At 39.7% G+C, this 23,821-nt stretch overlaps 1 protein-coding gene across 1 annotated transcript in view; it reads right to left on the bottom strand.

Annotated features, from left to right (window-relative positions):
• Positions 1–23,821, bottom strand: part of ASTN2 (astrotactin 2) — a 647,867-nt gene that overhangs the window by 544,052 nt on the left and 79,994 nt on the right. Inside the window, exon 2 of the mRNA XM_075835545.1 lies at positions 6,847–7,034. Within this exon, the coding sequence (XP_075691660.1) occupies positions 6,847–7,034 (188 nt within the window). The remainder of the gene's footprint in view (positions 1–6,846; positions 7,035–23,821) is intronic.

The following is a 23,821-nucleotide window of genomic DNA, read 5'->3' on the forward strand; positions in this document are numbered from 1 at the left end:
CTTTATATGGATTATAAAGTACGTGACCAGGCATGGGTCACACAACTGGCAACCATTTTTGATGGTACTAATTTAACCCATGAGGATGCAAATGGCGATGTGAAGGAGATTAAGGTATCACTTAAACACCTGTTGAAAAGATGTACGAAGGTGTGGTGGAATAAGGCTACACTTGAGAACTATTTGTTGAAGGACTTAATTCCACGTGGCCTCAGAATTCAAATTTTCCCCTCTTTTCCCGTTGAGGATCAGATATTCAGACTAAAGTGGGAAGAATCGTGTAAATTGTGTTCCAGGAACTTTTTAGAGTTACTTATTGGTTTGGATGTGGCCACTCTAAAATCTGTGGAAGCAGAGATAGAGATCCTCCAAGAAAAATTGAAACGTGAATTAGACCAGGATTTCAAGAAATGGGAGAGTGAAATACAGGCCAATAAAGTAAACAAATTCAAAAGAGATATATCGGACTATCAGGCCAATACGGTATACAAATGGCAAAAATTGGGAAGATCATACTCTTCATCACGATCCTCCTCTGTGTCATCGGTGAGAAGCATCCCAGGGGATCGTTTTTTAGACAGACAGACCCCCGTATCAGATCGGGAAGGAACCATAGAACAACCCCAAATTTACACCCGGAGTCAGTACGGCAAAAGGAAATACGGAGGTGTGAGAGAGATCAAGAAAAAGACAAAGAAACATTAGAGGTAATTAATCTTTCCAAGCGTCAATTTACTGATGATGAACTCTCAGTTTTACGAAGGGGGTTAACATTTTGTCCGGCAGCCAATTTTGATCTTTTTGAAGCTGTAAAAGACGTGCATTTGTTTGCACGTAGATTGCTATTAAAACGACATTTTTTCAATTCAGACCAATTTATTCCCAGTAGCGATATTGAAAGGGAGACATTAATGACATTGGAGTCACTGTTGGAGGAAAATCAGGGCGAGGATGGGTTAGAGTCTAAGTTTCCATCATGCATAAAGAAAAAATCTACCACTTTTCCATCTCTGTCCCTTTGTCCGCAGGTTGATATTTTTGTCCGACTAGTCGTTAATGATTTGAGAAATTTACAAACTAATTTTTATGATAATCTGAGCCTAGGTGAACGTAAGGCTCTAAAAAATCTTAGGCTTATGAAGGACATTGTATTTAAACCTGCGGACAAAGGGGGTAACATTGTAGCATGGCCGAGTGACATGTACGAACAAGAGGCCATGAGACAACTCAATGATGTACAAACCTATAGGGTCTTGGATCATAATCCCACCTCTCTATTTAGGAGTAAACTCGAAGAAATCTTGGAAAGGGCTTTCAAAAATGGAATTATCACCAAAGAGGTATATGGGGGATTGATGGTGAATGAACCGAAAATCCCTACCCTATATCTCTTACCTAAAGTCCATAAGGATGTTCAATGTCCTCCTGGTCGACCAATAATTTCCGGGATAGGTAGTCTATGTGAATTATCATGTAGATTTATAGATTTCTATCTTAGACCACATGTCGAGACCCTTCCCTCGTATACCCATGACTCCAGTGATATCTTGTTATCCCTTGAGGGTTTGAAATTTGAACATGATATGTATATGGTCACAAGTGATGTCGAGTCCCTGTACACTTGCATTCATCACAGCCACGGCCTGCGGGCATGCAGATTCTTTTTACAGACTGGGAATTTGGCACCTGACCTTGTGGAACTTGTCCTTGAGCTATTGGAGTTTGTGCTTTGTCACAATTTCTTTGTCTTTAAGGACAAGTACTATCTCCAGAACCGTGGTACAGCGATGGGGGCTACTTGTGCCCCATCATATGCAAATCTTTTTATGGGTTTCTGGGAACGACAAATGATATTGGATGAACAGAACCCTTATGAACTCTCTGTTATTTCATGGAGGCGGTTCATAGACGATGTGCTGTTCGTATGGCAGGGCTGTGAACGGGACTTGATATAATTTCTTGACTATCTAAACAAAAACGACATGAATGTCAAACTTATCAGTAAATATAGTCAATCTGAGGTAGAATTTTTGGATTTTAAGATTTCTATTACATCTGATGGTCGGGTAGCTACTGACATTTTTAGGAAAGATACCTCCGTAAATTCCTATTTGAAGGCTGACTCCTCACATCCTAGACATGTGATCAAGGCTATTCCGCGGGGACAATATATACGTGTATTTGTTCCTCGGATATTGGCTTTGAAAATAGATCCAAAGATTTAACTGAAAGATTTAGTAAGAGGGGCTATGACAACTCCCACTTAAAGAAGGAATATGAGTACGTAAGGACCCTGAAAAGAAATGATCTTCTCAAGCCTAAAATAAAACAACCAAAAAATACAACTGTGAGATTTATCTCCGGATATAATAAGAATTGGAATTCTATTCGTGATATATTTCAGAAACATTGGTCTGTGCTACATACAGACAAACGATTGAAAAAAATATTGACTGATACTCCAGCCATGACTCCGCGTCGTAGTCCAAATCTACGGGACATGCTAGTTCGGAGTCATTATGTTCCTCCTATGAACAGGTACATATTTGGCTCCAAGGGGCCTAAATGGGGCAATGTACCCTGTGGGTCCTGTGGTGCCTGTCCAGTTATGGAAAGAACCAAATCCTTTTTGGAGTCAAATCTGGTTAGATCGTACAATATAGTACATTTTGTGAATTGTAATGTCCGGAATGTGATCTATCACGCACAATGCCCCTGTAATAAAATCTATGTGGGAATGACCACAAGGGAGCTGAAAGTACGCGTGACGGAACACATTCGGGACATTAAAGGGATTACAAATGGGGAATATGATGAAAATTTTGGGGATCGAAATAAACCACTGGCCAGACACTTTAGGGACTACCATGACAGGAACTGGAGGTTACTTAAGGTGAAGGGGAGTGATAGGATCTATCAGGGGAATCGTGGGGGTGATACTTTTAGGGAGCTCCTACGAAAGGAGACTAAATGGATTGTTACCTTGGACACTATGTCTCCAAGAGGTTTAAAAGAATCGCAGAGCTTTGCATCCTTCTTGTAAGTATTGTTCTATGTTTTTTAATAAATTTTTAATTATTTTCGCTATCACTTTAATTAGATCCAACATGATTATTTCTGACCTGAATGGAGCCTTGATGAATTGAATAATTAGATGACTATACGTCCCGGGACATCGGAGATGATGAGAACTATAACTACGAATCTATATGTGTATGATACGTGATATATTTTTGATACTTGGGGTTGATACCCGTTTTTGTGATAATATGATAAATTTCATACTGTGATGTTTATGTATTTATTTATTTTTTTATTCATATGATTTATGTATTCTTTATTATTACTATTTTTGTGCTGATATTATATAATTTATATTTATTTTTATTTTGATTATTTATATGTGTGGATATGTATGAAAGGAATATTTGTGTATATTGTATTTTTTGGTTCTGGATTATTCACATTCTTTACAATTTTTATTATATTATTTTTATTATTTCTATTTTTCTATATTTCATGGTGGAACACACTTGATAACACAATAGATATAGTAAAAGTTATTTTATTGATCCTTACTTATTAGGGTTTTATTATATTTATAGCATATAAGGGGTGCTGTTTTGGTGCTTGCGGTATTGGTCTGGCAGGTGGGTTGGACCCGATGTGCTTTCTTGAGTGGAGGGCGCCCGCTCGTGTGGTACATCTGGTGTCCGCCACGTGCTTGACTTTTGCTTGCTCGGACCTTGACACGTACCTGTTCAATTATATTTTTGTATTTATGTCTAGTTATTAAAACAAAATATATATATATATATATACACTATTTTTGTATATTTTTTGTATATTTATTGGTTATATCTTATTTTCACATATACATATATTATATATATTTTACACTATATATATATTTTTTACACTATATGTTTTCTACACTATATATATATATATGTATGTTTTATAATGTATATATGTATATATGTATATTTTACACTATATATATTCTTTATGTATTATTATATTTATGTAATATCATATAGATATCACTGTATGAGTTGGTATTATGAGTATATGGATTTATTTATTTTTGATTGTTATTTGTCATTTAATTATGTCATTTATTTATTATATTTTTTTGTCTTTTTTGTACATATATGTATTTGTATTTGATTGAATTAAGTTATTTATTATTATTTATTAGGTATCATATTACATTGTCAATACACCCTCTGATGTATCTTATGGGATGTATGAGCCATCTATTATAAGTATGTATTTGGGTTCTGTTTGGGGCGAGCCTCTTTAGATCCATGTATGACGGGGCGGTTCCGGCTCGATATAATGATTTGCTCTATTGACTTAATTTATATAAATGTCTATTCTGGCTATAATATGTTTGGGTGTTGTCATGCCTACCTGTCCGCGGTCAGGACATGCTGCACGGTCAAGAGTGGGAAAGATGGGCGTGACTCGCATTCTCACGGTTGACCCGCATCGTTGCGTGTCATGATATTGACGGCATGATGCTGATGACTATGGTGGGAGTGTTCTTCTGGCTGTACACCTTTGGCCAGTCGCCTCCGTGTACATGGTATTTAAACTTAGGCTGTCAAAGTGGTAACACACCTCCTGACGAAGGTTGCGAAACGCGCGTCGAGGTGCTCGGTGTCCAGGTGTACATTTGTCTTCACTATGTCCTCTGCAGGTATAGTCTTATTTGATAATCCTTGTAGTTGATTTCCTTCTACTGACTCAGTACTCCATGCTTTATCCACATCATTGCTTTTGTGTGACTGGAGTGACCTGTCATTGCAGTGTTATTCATATCAGTCCCCCAGCGTTCTGATGCTGCTATTGCATGTATATACATATATTGTTTTCCTATTTACTTTTAGGGTACATGTTTTTCTGTATGAGGACCTCTTGTTGATATTATTATATTTACCATCTTTTTTGAATACTCATTGATCACACCTGGCATATATTTTACGATATTTTTAATTGTCTATAGTATATACTTGGGAGGGGGGTTATTTTTTGTATCTTCATTGTTGTATTTATGTGTAATAAACTATTGATTATAATAAACAAAATATTTTGATAAAACAATATTATATCAAGATTTTTCTTTTTTGGTTTAATGAATACAAAGAGAAGAAAACAATAAAACCAGCTTATAACATTTTCTCAGTCGAGGAGGCATATGAACTTTTCTGCTCCAAAAGTGAGCAAAGTTCAGAGTTATGTCGCTTTTGAAGGTTTTGATCAAAGAAACACAGAAAACTGTTCTGGGTATTCTAGCTGCAGTGTACAAATCAAAACCTATCCTACTCTGTAGAGCACATCTAGGACTAACTAAGACATTTAAAGTATACCAAACTAGTACAAGGTGAAGATATTATTCAAAGCTCCAAATATGGACACCTACAAATCTGATTGGTTGAAAAAAATCAAACTATTCTATAGAGACTATTGAACTATACCTACTTATTAAATACTATACAGACTGAGGTCAACATGACATTAAGGGGGATCTTGGAAAACCCCTAACAAAAAAAAAAGTCATTAAAAAGTGTTCACCTACTGTAGCTGACCTAATGACATTATCGCTACAAATAAAATTGGTACATACTACAAATCGTGCTCCCGGCTGTTTGTTGACATGGCTTGAGGGCTGTGTTTGTTTACTCAGCTTTCTGTTTAGACTTAAAGGGGTTTTACCACAAACACATGTATCCCCTATCCACAGGATAGAGGAAACGTGTGATTTCTGGGTGTCCGACCGCTGGGAACCCTAGCGATGAGGAGAATGGGGGACCGAAAGTCACCTGAAGTGCTCTATGAGAATGGAGCGCTGGTGCTCATGCTTGACCAGCCCTCTATTCACTTCTATGGAACTACCGGAGGATTTGTACTGATTAATATTTATTAGAGAGTACAGTGGCGACCGCTATGATAATACACGCCCCCTAAACTAAACGGCACAAGTGAAGTGCCGTTTACTCGGCCATGTGATCGGTATACGGCATGCCACTAGAGGCAGAAGAAAACATGACATCACAGGTCATGTGACTCTCATGGAGAGCCGAGAATGAGGGCCTTTTTAAAAAAATAAGTACATTACAATATTAGAGTGCAGTAGACCTTGGGTTAATTGACAACATAAACATTTTTCTTGGAAAACTCCTTTAAAAGTATCACAGAATATAACCAATAAAAAGGGGGTGCCGAATGTATAAGTCCTATGTTCTGTACAAACAGAAAGATGTCTCTCACCCCTTTTTTGGCTTACCAGAAAATCATCTACAAAAATCTCATATTCCAAATGGAATCAACACCAATATAAATTCTCAATTTTTTTACTGTTTGCATGTTCTTCCCACAAAATTTAAAAATCAAAAAGCACAGATTTTTCTGTATATCTCTTATCAAATACCCTAGGTGTCTATTTTTTCCATTAGTGTGTTTTAGTGCTGTTTCTGATATTTTAATTTAGGAGATTTCGCTAATATGCTCTACAACTTTTTTGGTGTACCGGGAAATCCTTTCTGCAATCGGTAGTAGGTTCAATTATATTAATATAGATATGTACAATAGTACTTTTTTTAGACCATATAATAACAAAAATAACTACTCATTCATATTAATAAAATAATTTAAGTGTGCAAAGCTGTTAAAAAGGCATTGCAGTGTAAAGCAATGCATACTGAAGCTGCAAAATTTGGCCTGGGCACTGAGTCTTTAGTGAATTTTAGTCTGGAAAGAGTTAAACCAAGGGTAATTTATTTACCGCTTGGACATTCATCACACACAATACTGGGAAATAAGACTGGGTATCGCACTCACCATGACTGATACATGTAGAACATGAAGCTGTTCATCCAATTCTTGCACCGGCTCTTGCACTGTTGGGGGAGTGCTAAATGAAGTGTGTAGTTTCATGCGTAGAGACACATGGAAGTAAAGCGTTCCATTTTCCAGCCATTTCTGGGTCCAGTGTACAAGAGAAATGTCTTCACTACTGCCAGACATCTCTGAAAATACATGAATATATGAAAAAACTGTAAGTCAAAATATAATTATATCATGTACAGTGTAACATATTAACCGACCCCAAATAGACATCATGCAACTTGATGAACTTGATGGACATGTGTCTTTTTTAAACCGTACTATCTATGTAACTATGTAACTGACCATAGCAGCTAAGCCATGTTACTCGTACTGTACAGAGTAATCTAAGGCACTAGTTAGAATAAAAAATACATTTTTGCTTTTCACTTCCGGCTTTAAGAGAGAGGTGGTGTTTGAGGATGGAGCCAAATGCCTATTAACAGGTTCCCGACCGCTGGCCGTATTTATACGGCCAGCGGTCAGGGTCTCTAAAGTCCGCCGTATAGACTATTTACGGCGGCACTTCAGAGACTGTGCACGCGCGATCGCGTGCACACAGCTCTGTGCCCTGGCTGTTGCTAACAGCCATGGGCACTGGGCAGAATGTCAGGGGTCAATCTTTTGGCCCCTGAACATGTGATCGCTGTGACAACCAATCACAGCGATCACATGCATTTCTGCATAGAAAACAGTGTGCACGCGATCGCGTGCACACAGCCCTGTGCCCACGCTGTTACCAACAGCTCTGGGCACTGGGCAGAGTATCAGGGACCAATCTTATGGTCCCTGAACATGTGGTCGCTGTGAAAACCTATCACAGCAACCACATTTGTTTTATTTTGACTTTTCTGGCAGTAAATCTCCTGCCTCTTTTCTTCTCCTCAAACATTGTTTCAGTTTGAGGAGAAGAAGAGACTCGGGAGAATTGCTGCCAGAAGATTACAGTTACAAAAAAATACAGTTACACTCTAAAACATTCTCTGTATAGATAGATTTCTATCTATCTATACAATCTATCTATCTATCCATCTATCTTTTTTTCTATCTATCTACCTTTCTATCTTTTATTCTATTAGAATAGGCAGGTAGGGAGTATATAATTATATATATATATCCACATATATATAATATATATAGCAATAGCGGTTTATTTTTTTGTTAGCGGTAGTGTAGATATATATAGCAGTTAGTTTGTGTGTTTTATATAAAAAAAAAACCAATTTGTTTAGTTAGTGTTAGTGTTAGTTACGTTATGGCGAGGAAGTTGTTTAGCGCCGAGGAGGCATACACCATGCTGTGGTCTGAGTCGGAGACCGCATCAGAGATGGCGTCCGAGATGGAACCTGTTTTAGGTAGTGACGATGACAGCGTCACTTCAGGTTCATCTTCAGGGGACGTTGTCCCTGATGCAGTTGAAACTGCAGAACTTGAAAGCGCAGGGCCAAGTAGCGCTGTAGCACGGGACAGCCTGGTCCCTCCAGTCCAGGCTCTTGTATGGGCACCTGCCCCATCTTTTGGGCCTAGAATCCACGGATTTACTGCCACTCCTGGCATAACCGTGGACAATACAAATTTTGTCCAAATGGATTACTTCCATTTATTTATAACGAACGACATCCTAAATCAGATTGTCCACGAAACAAATTTATATGCCACTCAATATATAAGGCAGAAACCTTCATCCACCCATGCCAGAGATTGGACGCCCACCAATTTGCTGGAATTAAAAAAAAATTTGGGGCTCACCCTAAATATGGGTATTGTCAAAAAGCCCTCCATTAGGTCTTACTGGTCAACAAGACCCGCCCAAGCCACCCCAGTATATTCTGCAGTAATGCCCAGGTCTCGTTATGAGACAATAATGAGGTTCCTCCACTTCAATGACAACGCACAGGCCCCCCCAAGTACCGATGCAAACCGGGATCGGTTGTTCAAAATAAGACCGCTAATAAATTCCCTGAATAATTTATTTCTGCAACTCTACACCCCTGAGCAGAATGTAAGTGTGGACGAATCCCTCCTCAACTTTCATGGCAGACTTAGCTTTCGCCAATATCTACCTTCAAAAAGGGCAAGATATGGCGTTAAGCTCTACAAATTGTGTGATTCGAGTGTGCCCCTGTTTAGGCATTTGCATGCTGCAAGGACTGGGGCATGTGGTACCATGCGCAAAAACAGAATTGGTTTTCCACAGCAATTAGTGGGGAAGCGCATGGTAAAGGGGGACTCCTGTGCTTATGCATCTGAAGAATTGCTGGCGGTCAAGTTCAGGGATCGCAAAGATGTGTATGTGCTAAGCACGATTCATACCGCAGGAACAGTAGCAGTGAGGGAAAGGGGGGCAACATCGAACAAGCACAAACCAGTGAGCGTGTCCGAATATAACAAGTACATGGGGGGGGGTGGATTTAAGCGACCAGGTTTTACAGCCCTATTTAGTAAAACGCAAAACTAAAACCTGGTACAAAAAAGTGGCCATTTATTTGTTACCGGTGGCCATGCACAACTCATTTGTGCTCTACAAAAAAAACAGAGGCAGAGACACATACCTGGATTTCCAGGAAAAAATTATTGAAGGCCTCATTTTTGATGTTCAGGACACCCGAGAATGCCCCCAGTCTGAGGATGTCACGCGACTGACTGAAAGACACTTCATCAGTCGGATTCCCCCAACACCAACCAGAAGCAACCCTCAGAAAAAGTGCCGCGTCTGCAGAAAAGACGGGCACCGCAAAGATTCCCGATATTTCTGTCCCTCATATCCCTCACAACCAGGCCTGTGCATTGAGCCATGTTTTAAAAAATACCACACTGTTCTGAATTATTAGATTTTAGTTAATTCGTTGAAAATATATTTGCCCTACATTACGTTTTTATTTTTCCCCTGATTTTACTCCAAGCGTGAGGGAGGGAATGGGTGGGAGGTGGATGTCATGTTTGCATATTCTCTAAAGTTCATCTGCTGGAGAGCTCCATTTGCATAAACCTGCAATTTCTTATTTTAGAAAACCCAAAAAAATAAATTCCCATTATACCCCTAGATGAATATTTTGGGATTTCTGCTTCAAGAGCAGATATTTTGGAAGTGTTATAGAAACTCTGTTGAGTTTTGTAAAACCAGCTTTGAAAAAAAGCGATTTGTGAAATAAGCTTCTTCTATCGTCCGCCCTCCTACTTCTCTATGTGATAAATAAGGCACACATATTTGGTATCCCCATGTACGGGAGAAGTGGAAGAATGTGAAAGGAGATGAATTTTGGCCGTGGTCTATGCCGTGTGTGAAAAATGCTGGTATAAACTGACGCATTTGCTAAAAAATTGCTAATTTTATTTTGATCCATCTTATTCAAGAAACTTTCAGAAGAAAACTGGACTGTCTAAAAATATGATAAACCCCTTGAAGAAAACCTTGTGGGGTCTACTTGCGTGAATGAAGTAATTTATGGGGTGATTCTAATCTTTCAGCAGCATTAGGCCCCCCAGAAAACAGTATGCGGCTATAAAATCAAGTGCAGAATTCCTGGACCGAAAAGGCCAAAAAGCCTTCTTTTATGCCAAGCCCTGGCACATGCCCGTGAATAAAGCACACATATTTGGTATCCCCATGCACAGGAGAAGTGGAAGAATGTGAAATACGATGAATTTTGTCCGTGGTCCATTTTGTGTGTGAAAAAGCTAGCATAAACTGACGCATTTGTTAAAAAAATAGCTGATTTGTTTTTGTTCCATCTTATTCAAGAAACTTTCAGAAGAAAACTGGACTGTCTAAAAATATGATAAACCCCTTGAAGGAAACCTTGTGGGGTCTACTTGTGTGAATGAAGTCATTTATGGGGTGATTCTAATGTTTCAGCAGCATTACGCCCCCCAGAAAACAGTATGCTGCTATAAAATCAAATGCAAAATTCCTGGACCGAAAAGCCTCCTTTTATGCCAAGCCCTGGCACATGCCCGCACAGTGAATAAGGCACACATATTTGGTATCCCCATGCACGGGAGAAGTGGAAGAATGTGAAAGGAGATGAATTTTGTCCGTGGTCTATGCCGTATGTGAAAAATACTAGCCTAAACTGACGCATTTGCTAAAAAATAGCTGAATTTTTTTTGTTCCATCTTATTCAAGAAACTTTCAGAAGAAAACTGGACTTGCTAAAAATATGATAAACCCCTTGAAGGAAACCTTGTGGGGTCTACTTGTGTGAATGAAGTAATTTATGGGGTAATTATAATGTTTCAGCAGCATTACGCCCCCCAGAAAACAGTATGCTGCTATAAAATCAAATTCAAAATTCCTGGACCGAAAAGCCTCCTTTTATGCCAAGCCCTGGCACATGCCCGCACAGTGAATAAGGCACACATATTTGGTATCCCCATGCACGGGAGAAGTGGAAGAATGTGAAAGGAGATGAATTTTGTCCGTGGTCTATACCGTGTGTGAAAAATACTAGCCTAAACTGACGCATTTGCTAAAAAATAGCTGTTTTTTTTTTGTTCCATCATATTCAAGAAACTTTCAGAAGAAAACTGGACTTGCTAAAAATATGATAAACCCCTTGAAGGAAACCTTGTGGGGTCTACTTGTCTGAATGAAGTCATTTATTGGGTGTTTCTAATGTTTCAGCAGCATTACGCCCTCCAGAAAACAGTATGCGGCTATAAAATCAAATGCAAAATTCCTGGACCGAAAAGGCCGAAAAGCCTCCTTTTATGCCAAGCCCTGGCACATGCCCGCACAGTGAATAAAGCACACATATTTGGTATCCCCATGCACGGGAGAAGTGGAAGAATGTGAAAGGAGATTAATTTTGTCCGTGGTCCATACCGTGTGTGAAAAATGCTAGCATAAACTGGCGCAATTGCTAAATTCTTGCATTTGTTTCCAATTTTGCCCACTTTAGAGAAAAAAATAAAAATGATATATACTGACAAATGCCACTAAAACAAAGCCCTATCTGTCCTTTAAAAAGAGTGTAAAATTCAAAGATGAACTTTATTCACCTGCTGAGTTATAGTCATCTAAAGAAGCGCATAGCAAAATTGTGAAATTTGCTCTGGTCATTTAGCTGTAAAACAGCCTAGTCCTTAACCGGTTAATGTTTGAGCTCTGCACATAACTGCCTTGGAGCGGGCTTATACTAAGCATTATCACTGAAAAGATGGTCAAATCTAACAAAGACCCTATTAAGGACACCCCCAGTCATTCCTTATATGAGGAAAACTAACACATCCTCTGCTAACCAAGATGAAAAAAAGTCTGTTGGGAAACTTAAAAACCTCCCCGTTCGTCACGGAGGATTCAGACAAAGACTCTGAACTGGGAGACCAAATAAATTCTGATGATCTGCTGGTCTCACTGGCTTTTGTGAAAGATATTTTAGTGGAAACCCATTGATACATGATGCAAAAGAAATTAAACAAGATTTAAAACATCTGGGCACCAGAGTGGAAACGCTGGAGACAAATCAAGCCGCGATCATTGAATACAATACAGCGGTGACACATAACTTGGAGCACTCTCAGGCCCATATAAATCTGCTCCATTCTCTCATAGAAGATCAGGAAAATCAAGGGGTCCGCAACAATTTACACCTCAAAGGCATCCCTAAATCGGTGGCCCCTGAAAAACCCTACTATATGTGGTGGCCGAATTCTTTGCTTCCATGCTAGGTCCTGAAATATAGGATGATATCACCTCAGACTGAGCACACAGAGCTTTAAGAACCCGCCTAAGCCCAATGAAACACCCCGGGATGTAGAATGCTGGCTGGTGAATTTCCAAACCAAAGAAAAGCTCCTCAAAATAGCGAGAACATCGGCTTCGCTGCCGTATGAAGGTGCGGTCATATCTGTCTTCCAAGACATTTCCCCAATGACAATGAAAAAGAAATGCACTCTCAAACCTCTACTTGCTCTATTAAGGGAAAATAAAATAATCTACTGCTGGCTCCATCCCTATTGCTACCTTCCTTCTGTTGCCAACAGAGCTCTAGCAGACCGCTAAGCTGCGTACGATCAATTGGAGATTGACCCCTTAGATATCGCGGCTTGGAACCCAGCTCAAGATGTTGCATCACTTCCTTCATTACCGGTTGCTGCCCTCTGGGAACCTGACAGTGCATCCAAGCCCCAGAAACAATGCAAGCGCACTGGTAGACTAACTCCGAAGAAGATACAAGTGGATCCTTAATGAGATTGTACCAAAGTCCTTTTCTGGCTCTCCATTGATCCATTGTCACAGACGATCTTACCTTCAATACGAAGTTATTATCTCAAAGAGGACTTTACCCTTCAGATTCCTTGGTTTACACATTCGCTGGGTGAGATGAAAACGTTTATTGTTCTATGTAACTGTGTTTCTGCATTATGCCATAGGATGTTACTATGTTACTTATTTGATATATCTTAAAATTTGATCCATTTCCCTACACGGGCACAAAGTCAAATGTGGATTGACATGTTGGTGGCAGTAACAGGGCGCACTACTGGGGCTTTTGGTGCCCCTTAGTTAAATACACCTTTAACAATCAACTTCTTTTCCACAATGTAATTTGTTGGTTGTCCCTCTATTTCTACCCTGACCTTCCTCCCTTCCCAACCTTCCTCAATAGGGATGTTGAGACATTTTACAAATTGGTTGCAATAGATTATGGAGATGTCTCATATATAGATCCTTTCACCCCCTCTTAGTACAGGTGGCTTCCATAACTATTTGCTCTTATAATGTTACAGGGCTTATTGCCCCTACAAAATGGAGCCAAATTTGCAAATTTTCTTAAAAAACATAAGACGAGAATTGTCCCTTTTACAAGAAACTCATTTCAAAACTACTAATGTACCCCATCTTTTGCATCTGACCTCAGATAAATGGTATCATAGTACCTTTGCTAGTTCAGCTTCAAAAGGGGTCAAAATAGCGATCCATAAAAATACACCGTTTTCGCTAAGAGATATTCTTGTTGACTATGTCTGGAGATTTATTTTTATTAAAGGTACTATTGACTCACTTGAGCTTTTTGCAATAAGGAATATCTATGCTCTAAACACTGGCCAAGTAACCTGGGTAAAACAACCCTGTCAACCCTGACATAGATTTATTTACCGATCCTCAGCTTTAACGCTTACTGCCTTACGAAAAATCTTTACTAGCTTCGGTAGGCATCACCGATATATGGAGAGCAATGTAACAAACTACATATAATTGACCTACAAACTAAAATTCAAACTTTAGAACTGAAGCACAAAAAAAACCTTGACCCCCAGACCCTCCTAAACAATAAGACCATCTAAGAACTGAGATGAAAAATCAGTCGACGGGTATCGGCCAAGCTATACCTGTCGGCACAGTATAAATACTACTCACATGGCGATAAAGAATAAAAATGTATGAAGTCACACCTTAAGAAACGGAAATCACTTGCCTTTATCCACGCTATTAAAACAGTCTCTCGTCACTTGGGTCATACCACAGCATAAATAGAAACTCAATTTAGTGAATATTATTAACAGTTATATAACCTTAGTGGTCCAACCTCTCCTCAAGAACAAGATGTTAGGAGTGGGGATATTGACAAATGTCTTAGTGTTCTTAAGCTTCTCAAATTTACAGACAGCTTCTGCTCTTTTGACCCGTTTCACATAAAAAGAGTTAAAAGACGCTTTGAAAAGAACCCCTCTTAATAAAAGCCCTGGTCCGGATGGCTTTCTGGCTTTTTACTACAACTCAATCAAAGAACTTCTTTTGCCGAGGTTCCTGGAGGTGCGTTAATCAGTAATTATTATGCTGCCCATTAACACAACAGATGCTAGCGGCCCAAATATCCCTAATTCATAAAAAAGGGAAAAGACCCCAAACTATACCCTAGCTATAGACCCATCTCATTATTGAATAACTATTTGAAATGATATGACAAATTGATGGTTGACAGATTTAAGCCACTTCTGCCCTCCTTAAAACATCCTGAACAATCAGGTTTTGTACCTGGCAGAGAAGGGAGGCAGAGTACTGTTCGTCTCCTCTATTAAATTAAATATTCTAAGCTTAAAGGGGTTGTCTGAGATTTAATGACTTTGTGTTAATGCTTGTAATTTATAAATGTAAATACATTTGTAATATACTTACATTTTCCAAAGTGGCCCCGTTTCCAGATACTGCCGTGGGGAACTTGACAGATGACGCCACTCTCTGCTCTGGCTCTAGTCGCTTTGTTGATCTTGAATTCTTTGCCGGGTATATGACACGTCACTTGTGACGTGGTGTATATCAGCTTGTTCTGTTGTAACCCGCATGCGCGGCCCCTGCTGTTATCTCGAGAACAGCCAGGACCGCGAGAACAGCAGTGACAGCGCATGCGCGTTACGGGCTGTGATGCAAAACAGCCCATACACGGCACGTCACAAGTGACGTGTCGTATACCCTGCAAAGAATTCAAGATCAACAAAGAGGCCAGAGCCAGTGCAGAGAGTGATGTCACCCGTCAAGTTCCCCACGGCAGGATCTGGAAACGGGGCCACTTTGGAAAATGTAAGTATATTACAAATGTATTTACATTTATAAATTACAAGCATTAACACAAAGTCATTACATCTCGGACAATCCCTTTAAGTCTCTGCCATTGGTCCTTCTCAGTATTGATGCTGAGAAGGCTTTTGACAGAATTCATTGGCTATTTATGTCTAGGTCTCTAGAGAAATTTGGCTTCCACTCTAAATTTGATTGGGCGGTTAATGTTATGTATAACTCTCTCTCCTATGGCTAGAGTTAAAATCAATGGCACACTGTCTCCATCTTTTCCTATCAACAATGATACCCGACATGGATGCCCCCTTTCCCCCTGATTGTTCGATACAGTAAATACTTTCTTTATGGGCACTTCGGCAAGAAGATAGAATGGAAGGTATAAATACTGATACAACACAACATCAACTCGAAGATTTTGCCAATGACCTTTTGATATTAATCGGTAATCCGAAAACAGCATTTCCAATCATAAGACATATTCTAGAGCATTTTAGCTACCTATCTAATTTATAGATAAATCTCTCAAAATCCCAGGGCTTAAATGTCAATTTGTCAACAAATACAGCAATAATTGGCCATATCTACACCATACCAATGGTCCTCGGACTATATGAAGTTTCTATGGGTAAACATTATATCTGTGCCATTGTCTTTATACAATACAAACTATAGGGATCTTCCTCAGAAAATTATTGGATTTGTGCGATATACCGTTTACTTTGTGGTTTGTCCACAGATCTCTCGTGAAATCTATAGTATTACCCAAAATATTATATTATTTCTAAACTCTCCCAATCCCTCTCCTGCAATCTTTTTTTACACAACTGATAAAAATCATCTTATCCTTTTTATGAAAAAAACCATAAACCTAGATTAAAAAAAACATAAACCTAGATTACCACACGGGGTGCTGGTGTGCCCCTTGAAACGAGGTGGCATAGGATTGCCTAATTTTAAGCTTAATTATTAGGCTATTCAAGGAGTTAGATCTCTGGAGTGGTTGAGAGCATCTTTAGATTGTCTAGATCTAGAGATCGAAAACTTTAAGTTAGATATATCGTTAAGATCCCTATTATTTATGGACGATAACACTTTGAAACAATCCAAATTTCCTCCAAATATAATAACTATGACCACCTAAAAGACTTGGCACTTTTAGCTCCCTTCCCATCCCAACTACAGGTACAAGAAGTCCTGATGAACTCTCAGGCGGCATTTAGAGCCACCCTTGTCAAGTAACACTAAGAACACCTCTGTTATCACTGATTTATGCCCAGATTATTTATTTTTTTCCTATTCTCCGATTCGCAGTGATTCCCGTTTGTCAAACTTAACAACTATGCAATTGCATTTCTTATGGAAGTCAATAAAATCTCTACCCCATAGAGTGTCCATTTTTAGAGATCTCACAGATTTTTAAACACTGGCCGTGATACTTAGGGGCCCCTATAGGTAACTCTCAAACCCATACAATCTTCTAAGATCCAACTCCAAGATATTGACTCTTACCTACCTTTTAGCCTGGAAAAAAGACCTCTGAATAAGCTTTAAATGCTGAGGTGGGAGTTCTACAGGCTTTGACTCCAAATATCTCCCGCTGTGTTAAGATGCAAGAGAACTACCATAAAGTCCTTACTAGATGGTACTACATTCTTATGCTGCAGATGTAATTATGAGGCTGGATCTCTGTCCCATATCTGGTGGGAATGCCTTAAAATTTAATTATTTTGGGAAACGGTTTGTGGTGACATCTCCAAAATTTGCCCAACTGACTTACCAGTATCCCTCAAATTATGCCTACTGGGCCTGCTCATAGAAGTAAAATGTCCATCACATGTAAAAAGTTTATGAATTGCTTACGTGCAGCAGCTTGACTATTATTCCCTTTTTATTGGAAATTGGCAGGACCCCTAACATTGTCACATTGGATCACTAAATGTGACCATATTTTTAGATTGGAATAGATTGCCCACTGGGATAGTCATAGCCAATCTAAATTTGGAGAACATACAGACACTTTGATGAGATCTAGAAATCCAGCATATTATGCCTATATGTAAAAATGTGAAATGTTAATGATTGCAAAATATATTATGATATATTCCATTCAATTTTCTGCTTTAAATATTCACTTATAGGAAGAACATCCCTCCCCCCTCTCTCTAATCTTTTCCTTACCTATCTTACCACCTTCTACACTTTTGTAAAATGTAATCATCAAGCTGCAGCTATTTTATCACGTGTTTTATATCTATTGTAATGGATAATTATTACCTTTGGCATACTCTGAATTGTCATTTTCTTAAACTGTTGACTGACTGTCTACTAGGGTTGTCACAATACCAGAATTTGATCTTCGATACCGATACTTTTGTAGGATTCCCTGTGATGCGATCAAAGGGGTTTCCCCCTTCTCATTTTCCCTTTGAATGCTGCGGTCATATTTGATCGCGGCATTCAAGTGGATAACAGCGGAGACCAGAGGTTTCTCTCATCTCCGCCGTTAGAGCGGAGCTACGGATCTGTGTTATAGCCATTTCCCCGCTCCTGATCGCGTGGGCACACTTTCTATGCCCGAGCGATCAATATGATGTGATGCGGCCGGCGCTACAGTAATGAGCGGCGCCGCCGGCACTGAAGACAGAACATGGGCACGCTTGCAGTGCGTGCACCATGTTCTCTGTCTTCAGGGCTGACGCTCATTAGTGATCACTAAAGAGCGACGCCGCATCACATCATGCTAGTCACTAAATTCATGTATTACAATATTAAGCTGTGCGCCCGCACAGCCTAGTATCGAAATACATGAATTCACAGTTATGAACCGTTTGAGGGTGGACAGCATCGAAATAGTATTGATATTTTGATGAATCGTGTAACCCTACTTTCTACAGTTTTCCTTTTGGAAATTTACTTTCAATAAAAATTTGTTAAATTAAAAATACATTTTTGGGGGGTGCCCTTAGAATTGGTTTACAGGGGTTGGTTGATATTGTAGGATAAAGTATTTGTACTGACTCGGTGGTAATGATGTTTTATGTAGATTTTGCAGATGGAAATAAAATAATAATAATGATAAAAAAAAGTTACAATCAGATAGTATAACTGCCAGACATCTCAATGACATCATATTAAAATAACAATACAGTAAAATATGCATCACTTTTATAACTACATCAGCATATGCTATCCTCAGTTCCCTGGACATAATGTGGGAAATATATCAAAATTGGTGCAAAAAGAATAGTGGAGTAGTTGCCATTTTTTATTTTTTTTTAGAAATTATGTTTATAATAAAAAATGTGCTTTCAATATGTCATTTTCTGATAACAAATTCCCTTTTCAGCATTTTTACATTCTAAAACTTCCATCCAAAACTTAATTATAAAAGTACAAACAATTCTTTAAAAAGATGCAAGCGGACAAAATAAGATCAGGCTCCATCTCTTTATACTCCTCGATTTTTCTCAGTCTTCTTTTTTTGTTTGGGTGATTGTCATATTGATATAAATGTTTGTTAGTAGTGATTTCTATGTACAGATGGTAGACTTATAATGTATCACCTCTTGGATCTGTTCCAGATGCCGCTTGCATATTTTAAAACTCTATTATTCTCTTTTATCTGTCTATCACCACCAGATTCTCCATTGCTCAACAGAAAGTTCTACAGATTGAACATAATAGTGATAACACCGCAGGAACACATATTGAAACAGTAAGATGTTTCATCTAACAAGAGATTACAATAAAAAGGAAATAAGATGAGTGAGACAAAAGGCTCGTGTATATCCGCAAGGATGAAAGTTGTTGCAGTAAACAAGGGATAACATTTTGTAAAAAGGAGATGAATCATTAGATGTTCATTACTGAACTGTGGGTGCTGAGTACTTAGGAAGCTTGGTAAGATACCATTAAACGAAGAGACTTATTATATAAAGCTTTGCGTTCAGGAGCGTCGCTGGTGGAAGAAAAACTCTTTTAAAATAGCTCCAGAAATCTCTGTAAATTAATAGGAACTAAGCATGCAAAATAACTTTTTAATCTTAAAAAAACTGCATGCAGCAGCACATTTTAATGTCTGTGTTTAAATTGTGCCGTTCGTTTCATTTTATGATCTGGGGTCGATGCTTTGAGGGGCATGGGGGCATAGCAACCTGTAGTTATGCCCGTGCTTACTTTTACCATACCTCCCAACCGTCCCGGATTCATCGTGACAGTCCAGGATTTCAAGGGGTGCCCTGCAGTCCTGTACAGCCGGTGGTATGTACCGGTGTCAACTGTATCTGCATCCTCATGACGCAGATACAGTTGAACACAATGCTGAAGCAGGGAACCGTCAACTCCCTACTTCAGCATTAGCACAGAGTGGAAAAGCAGAGGGAGCTCCTCTGCTTATCGAGGACTCCCCAGGCACAGCGCTACTTCAAGCGCTGAGCCCGGGGAAGCCATTTACGTCACTGTCCATATATGGACAGTGACGTCAGTGGCTCCTCCAGGAGCGGAATCCCCTGCCAGAGCGTTGCAGACACTTTGGCCGGGGATTCCCCTCCTAGAGGGAACCCCTGACGTCACTGTCCATGTATGGACAGTGACGTCAGGGGCTACGCCTGGAGCAGAATTCCTTCCCGGAGCGTTACCGATGCTCTGGACGGTAATTCTGCTTCTAGAGGGAAGCCTTGACGTCACTGTCCATATATGGACAGTTACATGAGGGGCTCTTCCTGGAGAGGAATCCCGGCTACAGCGTAGCCGATTCTCTGGCTGGGGATTCCGCTCCTAGAGGGAGTCCCAATGGCGCTATTTACAGGGGGTAGGCGCTATCTACAGGGGGGTGGCGTTATCTTCAAGGGGGGTTTGGCACTATCTACATGGGCACTGTGGCACTATATAAGGGCACTATCTACAAGGGACACTGGTGCTTTCTACATGGGCAGTGTGTGGCACTATATACATGGGCACTGTGGCACTATGTGGGCACTGGCACTTTATATGTGGGCACTGGCACTAGTGGCAGCTTAGGGGGTATTATACTGTATGGGGGCAGCTAAGGTAGCATTATAATGTATGGTGGCAGCTAAGGGGGCATTATATTGTATGGTGGCAGCTAAGGGGGCATTATATTGTATGGTGGCAGCTAAGGGGACATTATACTGTATGGGGCAGCTATGGGGCATTATTATGCATGGGGGCAGCTATGGTGCATTATACTGTATCGGCCAGCTATGGGGCATTATACTGTATGGGGGCATCTATGTGGGCATTATACTGTCCAGGGCATCTGTGTGGGTATTATACTGTATAGGAGCAGCTATGGGGGCATTATGCTGTATGGGGCAGCTATGGGGCATTATGCTGTATGGGGGAACTTGTTTGGGTTTTATGATGCATGGGGGCATCTGTGTGGGCATCATACTGTATAGGGGTATCTGTCTGGGTATTATACTGCATGGGTGCATCTATAGGGCATTATACTGTATGTTGGCAGCTATGGGGGCATTATACTGTATGGTGGCAGCAGAGGGCATTATACTGTGTGGGGGCAGCTATTTGGATTTATACTGTGTGGGAGGCACTATGGGAACATGATAATGTGTTAACTGAAACGGGCACGTATAGGCGGGGATTGGGCGGGATTAGAGGCATGGCTTAAAATGGAAAAAAAAACTGCTGAGTTGCTCTAAGCGCGCCACAGTAGTTGTCCCTCTTTACAATACTTGAAAGTTGGGAGGTAAGCTTTCACTACCTTTCTTATTTTGTGTTTGCCGATTTGGATTTTCCCAACTGGCTCTAATTCCTATTCCCAAGTCAATAGGTCACTTTGCTATCATCCTCCCGCCCGGTTTGTTTTGTTGCAGCTATTTTCAAGACTTATTTTCATAAAGATGAATAAGACCTGAAAGATCACTAGGGGGGAAACACTTTCTCTACACATTTGTAGTGTTTCTAGCATATAAAAATATATTTTTCATCTTTTTAGCTTCCAGCATATAAAAATATATTTTCATCTTTTTTAGCTTCCCTGTGTCCCCTTTGGTGCGGCTACTAATTTGTGCAGCAGGTGTAGGGGATCTGGTTATTTAAAGAGCATGCGTGTCCACCAGCACTCAGTTCATTAGGCGGACGTGCACATTGCAAAACACAATGAACACCAGGTGGCGCCATACTATGTAAATAAAAGTCATAACTCTCCACTGGATAATTTTTTTAACAGCATGACAATTGCTATCTATACAATGATCGAGGGACAACCCCTTTAAGGCAAAGAAATAATATTCTTCAATGGCCGAGTCAGTCACTAATCCGATTGAGCACGCATTTCACTTACTGAAAAAAAAACGGTAGGAAGAAAGACCCACAAACTAGCAGCAACTGAAGGCAACAGCAGTAATGGCCTGGCAAAGAATCTCAGGGGTGGAAACTCAGCATTTAGTGATGTCTATGAGTTCCATCCAAGTATTAAAAATAATTTTTATGTTTATAATTTTGTTACTTTGTCGCTTTACTTTCGAGCCTGTGAAAGTGGAGGCACTATGTAAAAAATGTCTGCAATTCCTAAAACAGTTAATGCAATATTTTTGTTGAACCCCTTGATCTAAAGCTGAAAGTCGACACTTTAATCAGAGTTTTATTGCCTTGTTTCGAATCCATTGTACAGCGTATAAATTATAAAAATGGTGTCATTGTGCAAATACTTCTGGACCCAACTGTATATTATATATAATGTGTAAGATACACATAATAATAGGAGGGGCGAGATAAAAAAGTGTGGTATCTGCAGGAAAGGCTAAATATGTCTCACAACTAATTGTCTTACATTTTTATTCAGTCAGTGCTAGATGAATGTCCTCAATAAAACATTGTGTTTTCAGGGCATTATAATAATGTGATTTATTTCAGATGCCAATCTCCTGTGAAATTATTCTAGGTGCCTTTAGCTGCCCACAGATACGAGGCTCTAGTCAGCTCGTCCCACCATTTTCGATGCATTTTGGACATCTAATGTAGGGGAAACATTTCCGTTTTTCTACTTAAATAAGTAGCCCGAGAGGTGTAATTTTTTTTTTATCATTTATCAACTGAAATAACATGCAAATACCTATTTATGGTGAGATCTGTACTAAATGTACAAATGATCATTCGGACATCAGTTATCCAATGTCCATGGTCCGCTATAGTAATTCATGTGCTAAATGCAGCCCCTCCTCATAAGCTTTAGAATTGAGATATGTTATTCACTGGTGGTCTTCATAAGGCAGCTAAAATTAATCTTACAAATAAAAGTGGTGTGGACAAGTACAATCATGTAATATATACATAAATATATTACTTTCATCAACATTAATATGAATTTGTATGTGGAGGCAACACCCTGAGTGCTTGTCCACACGTAGCGGAATTGCTGCATATTTCGGACGGAAAATACGCAGCAGAATGCAGTAGCAGCAATGTGAGTGAGATTTAACAATTCTCATCTACACACCAGAAATTGACCCGTGGTGCGTATTTTTTGTACCGCAGCATGTAAATTCCTGCTGCGGAAAGTGAATTGCTGCGTTTTTCAGAGATGTCACCATCTCCCAGCATTGTAAAAAACGCAGCAAAATCCACACCATTTTCCGCAGTAAAAATTTCTGCTACTTTCTGTAGAACTGCTGCAGAAATTTTCTGCAACAATTCCGTTACGTGTGGACAAGCCCTATGACTCTGTTCACACTGGTGTTATTGGTTCCATCAGACTTTCTGGTATTTTTGATGGCAAAAATAGTGAAGTTGGGAAACCTGATGAACCCATTTAAAGTCAAAAGAACGTTTGTGAATAAATTCAGCATAGCTGTCATGGCTCTCTCATAAATGGAAGCCATGACTCTTGTGTGAACAGAGCCTAAGACTTGAGTAGCTGCAGTGTATTACTGCCTGGCAATATCCTTGAGAAGTTTTGGACAATGCCAAGACTAGAATATTGGGCAAATAGAATCACCCTGTGCTGCACTTTCAAATGGACTGCCAGTTTATGTTTGGCAGTTACCGAATAACCTACAGTACGTTCTAAGGCCCCATGCAAATGACCGTAAAATCGTCCGTAATTACGGGCCGTAATCACGGGCCCATTAGTTTCTATGGCCAATGGACACCTTCCCGTATATTTATGTAGAAACTTGCCGAAACAAATAGGACATGTTCTATTTATTTATTTTACGGACCGTGCTCCCATGCTTTATAATGGAAGCACGGCCCGTAAATACGGCTAGCTGTCTGCAGCCGCCCGCTGCCGTCCGTGCCCGTAATTACGGGTCCTAATTACGGGCACGGTCGTGTGCTTGGAGTCTAAAATGGTGGTTTACTTGCTTGTATTTTATGATAATTTTATCTTTGCTGTGATGGAGAACAGCAACACATGCCCCATTTCCC

Source organism: Rhinoderma darwinii, chromosome 8 (assembly GCF_050947455.1).
Source record: "Rhinoderma darwinii isolate aRhiDar2 chromosome 8, aRhiDar2.hap1, whole genome shotgun sequence".
Lineage (NCBI taxonomy): Eukaryota > Metazoa > Chordata > Amphibia > Anura > Rhinodermatidae > Rhinoderma > Rhinoderma darwinii.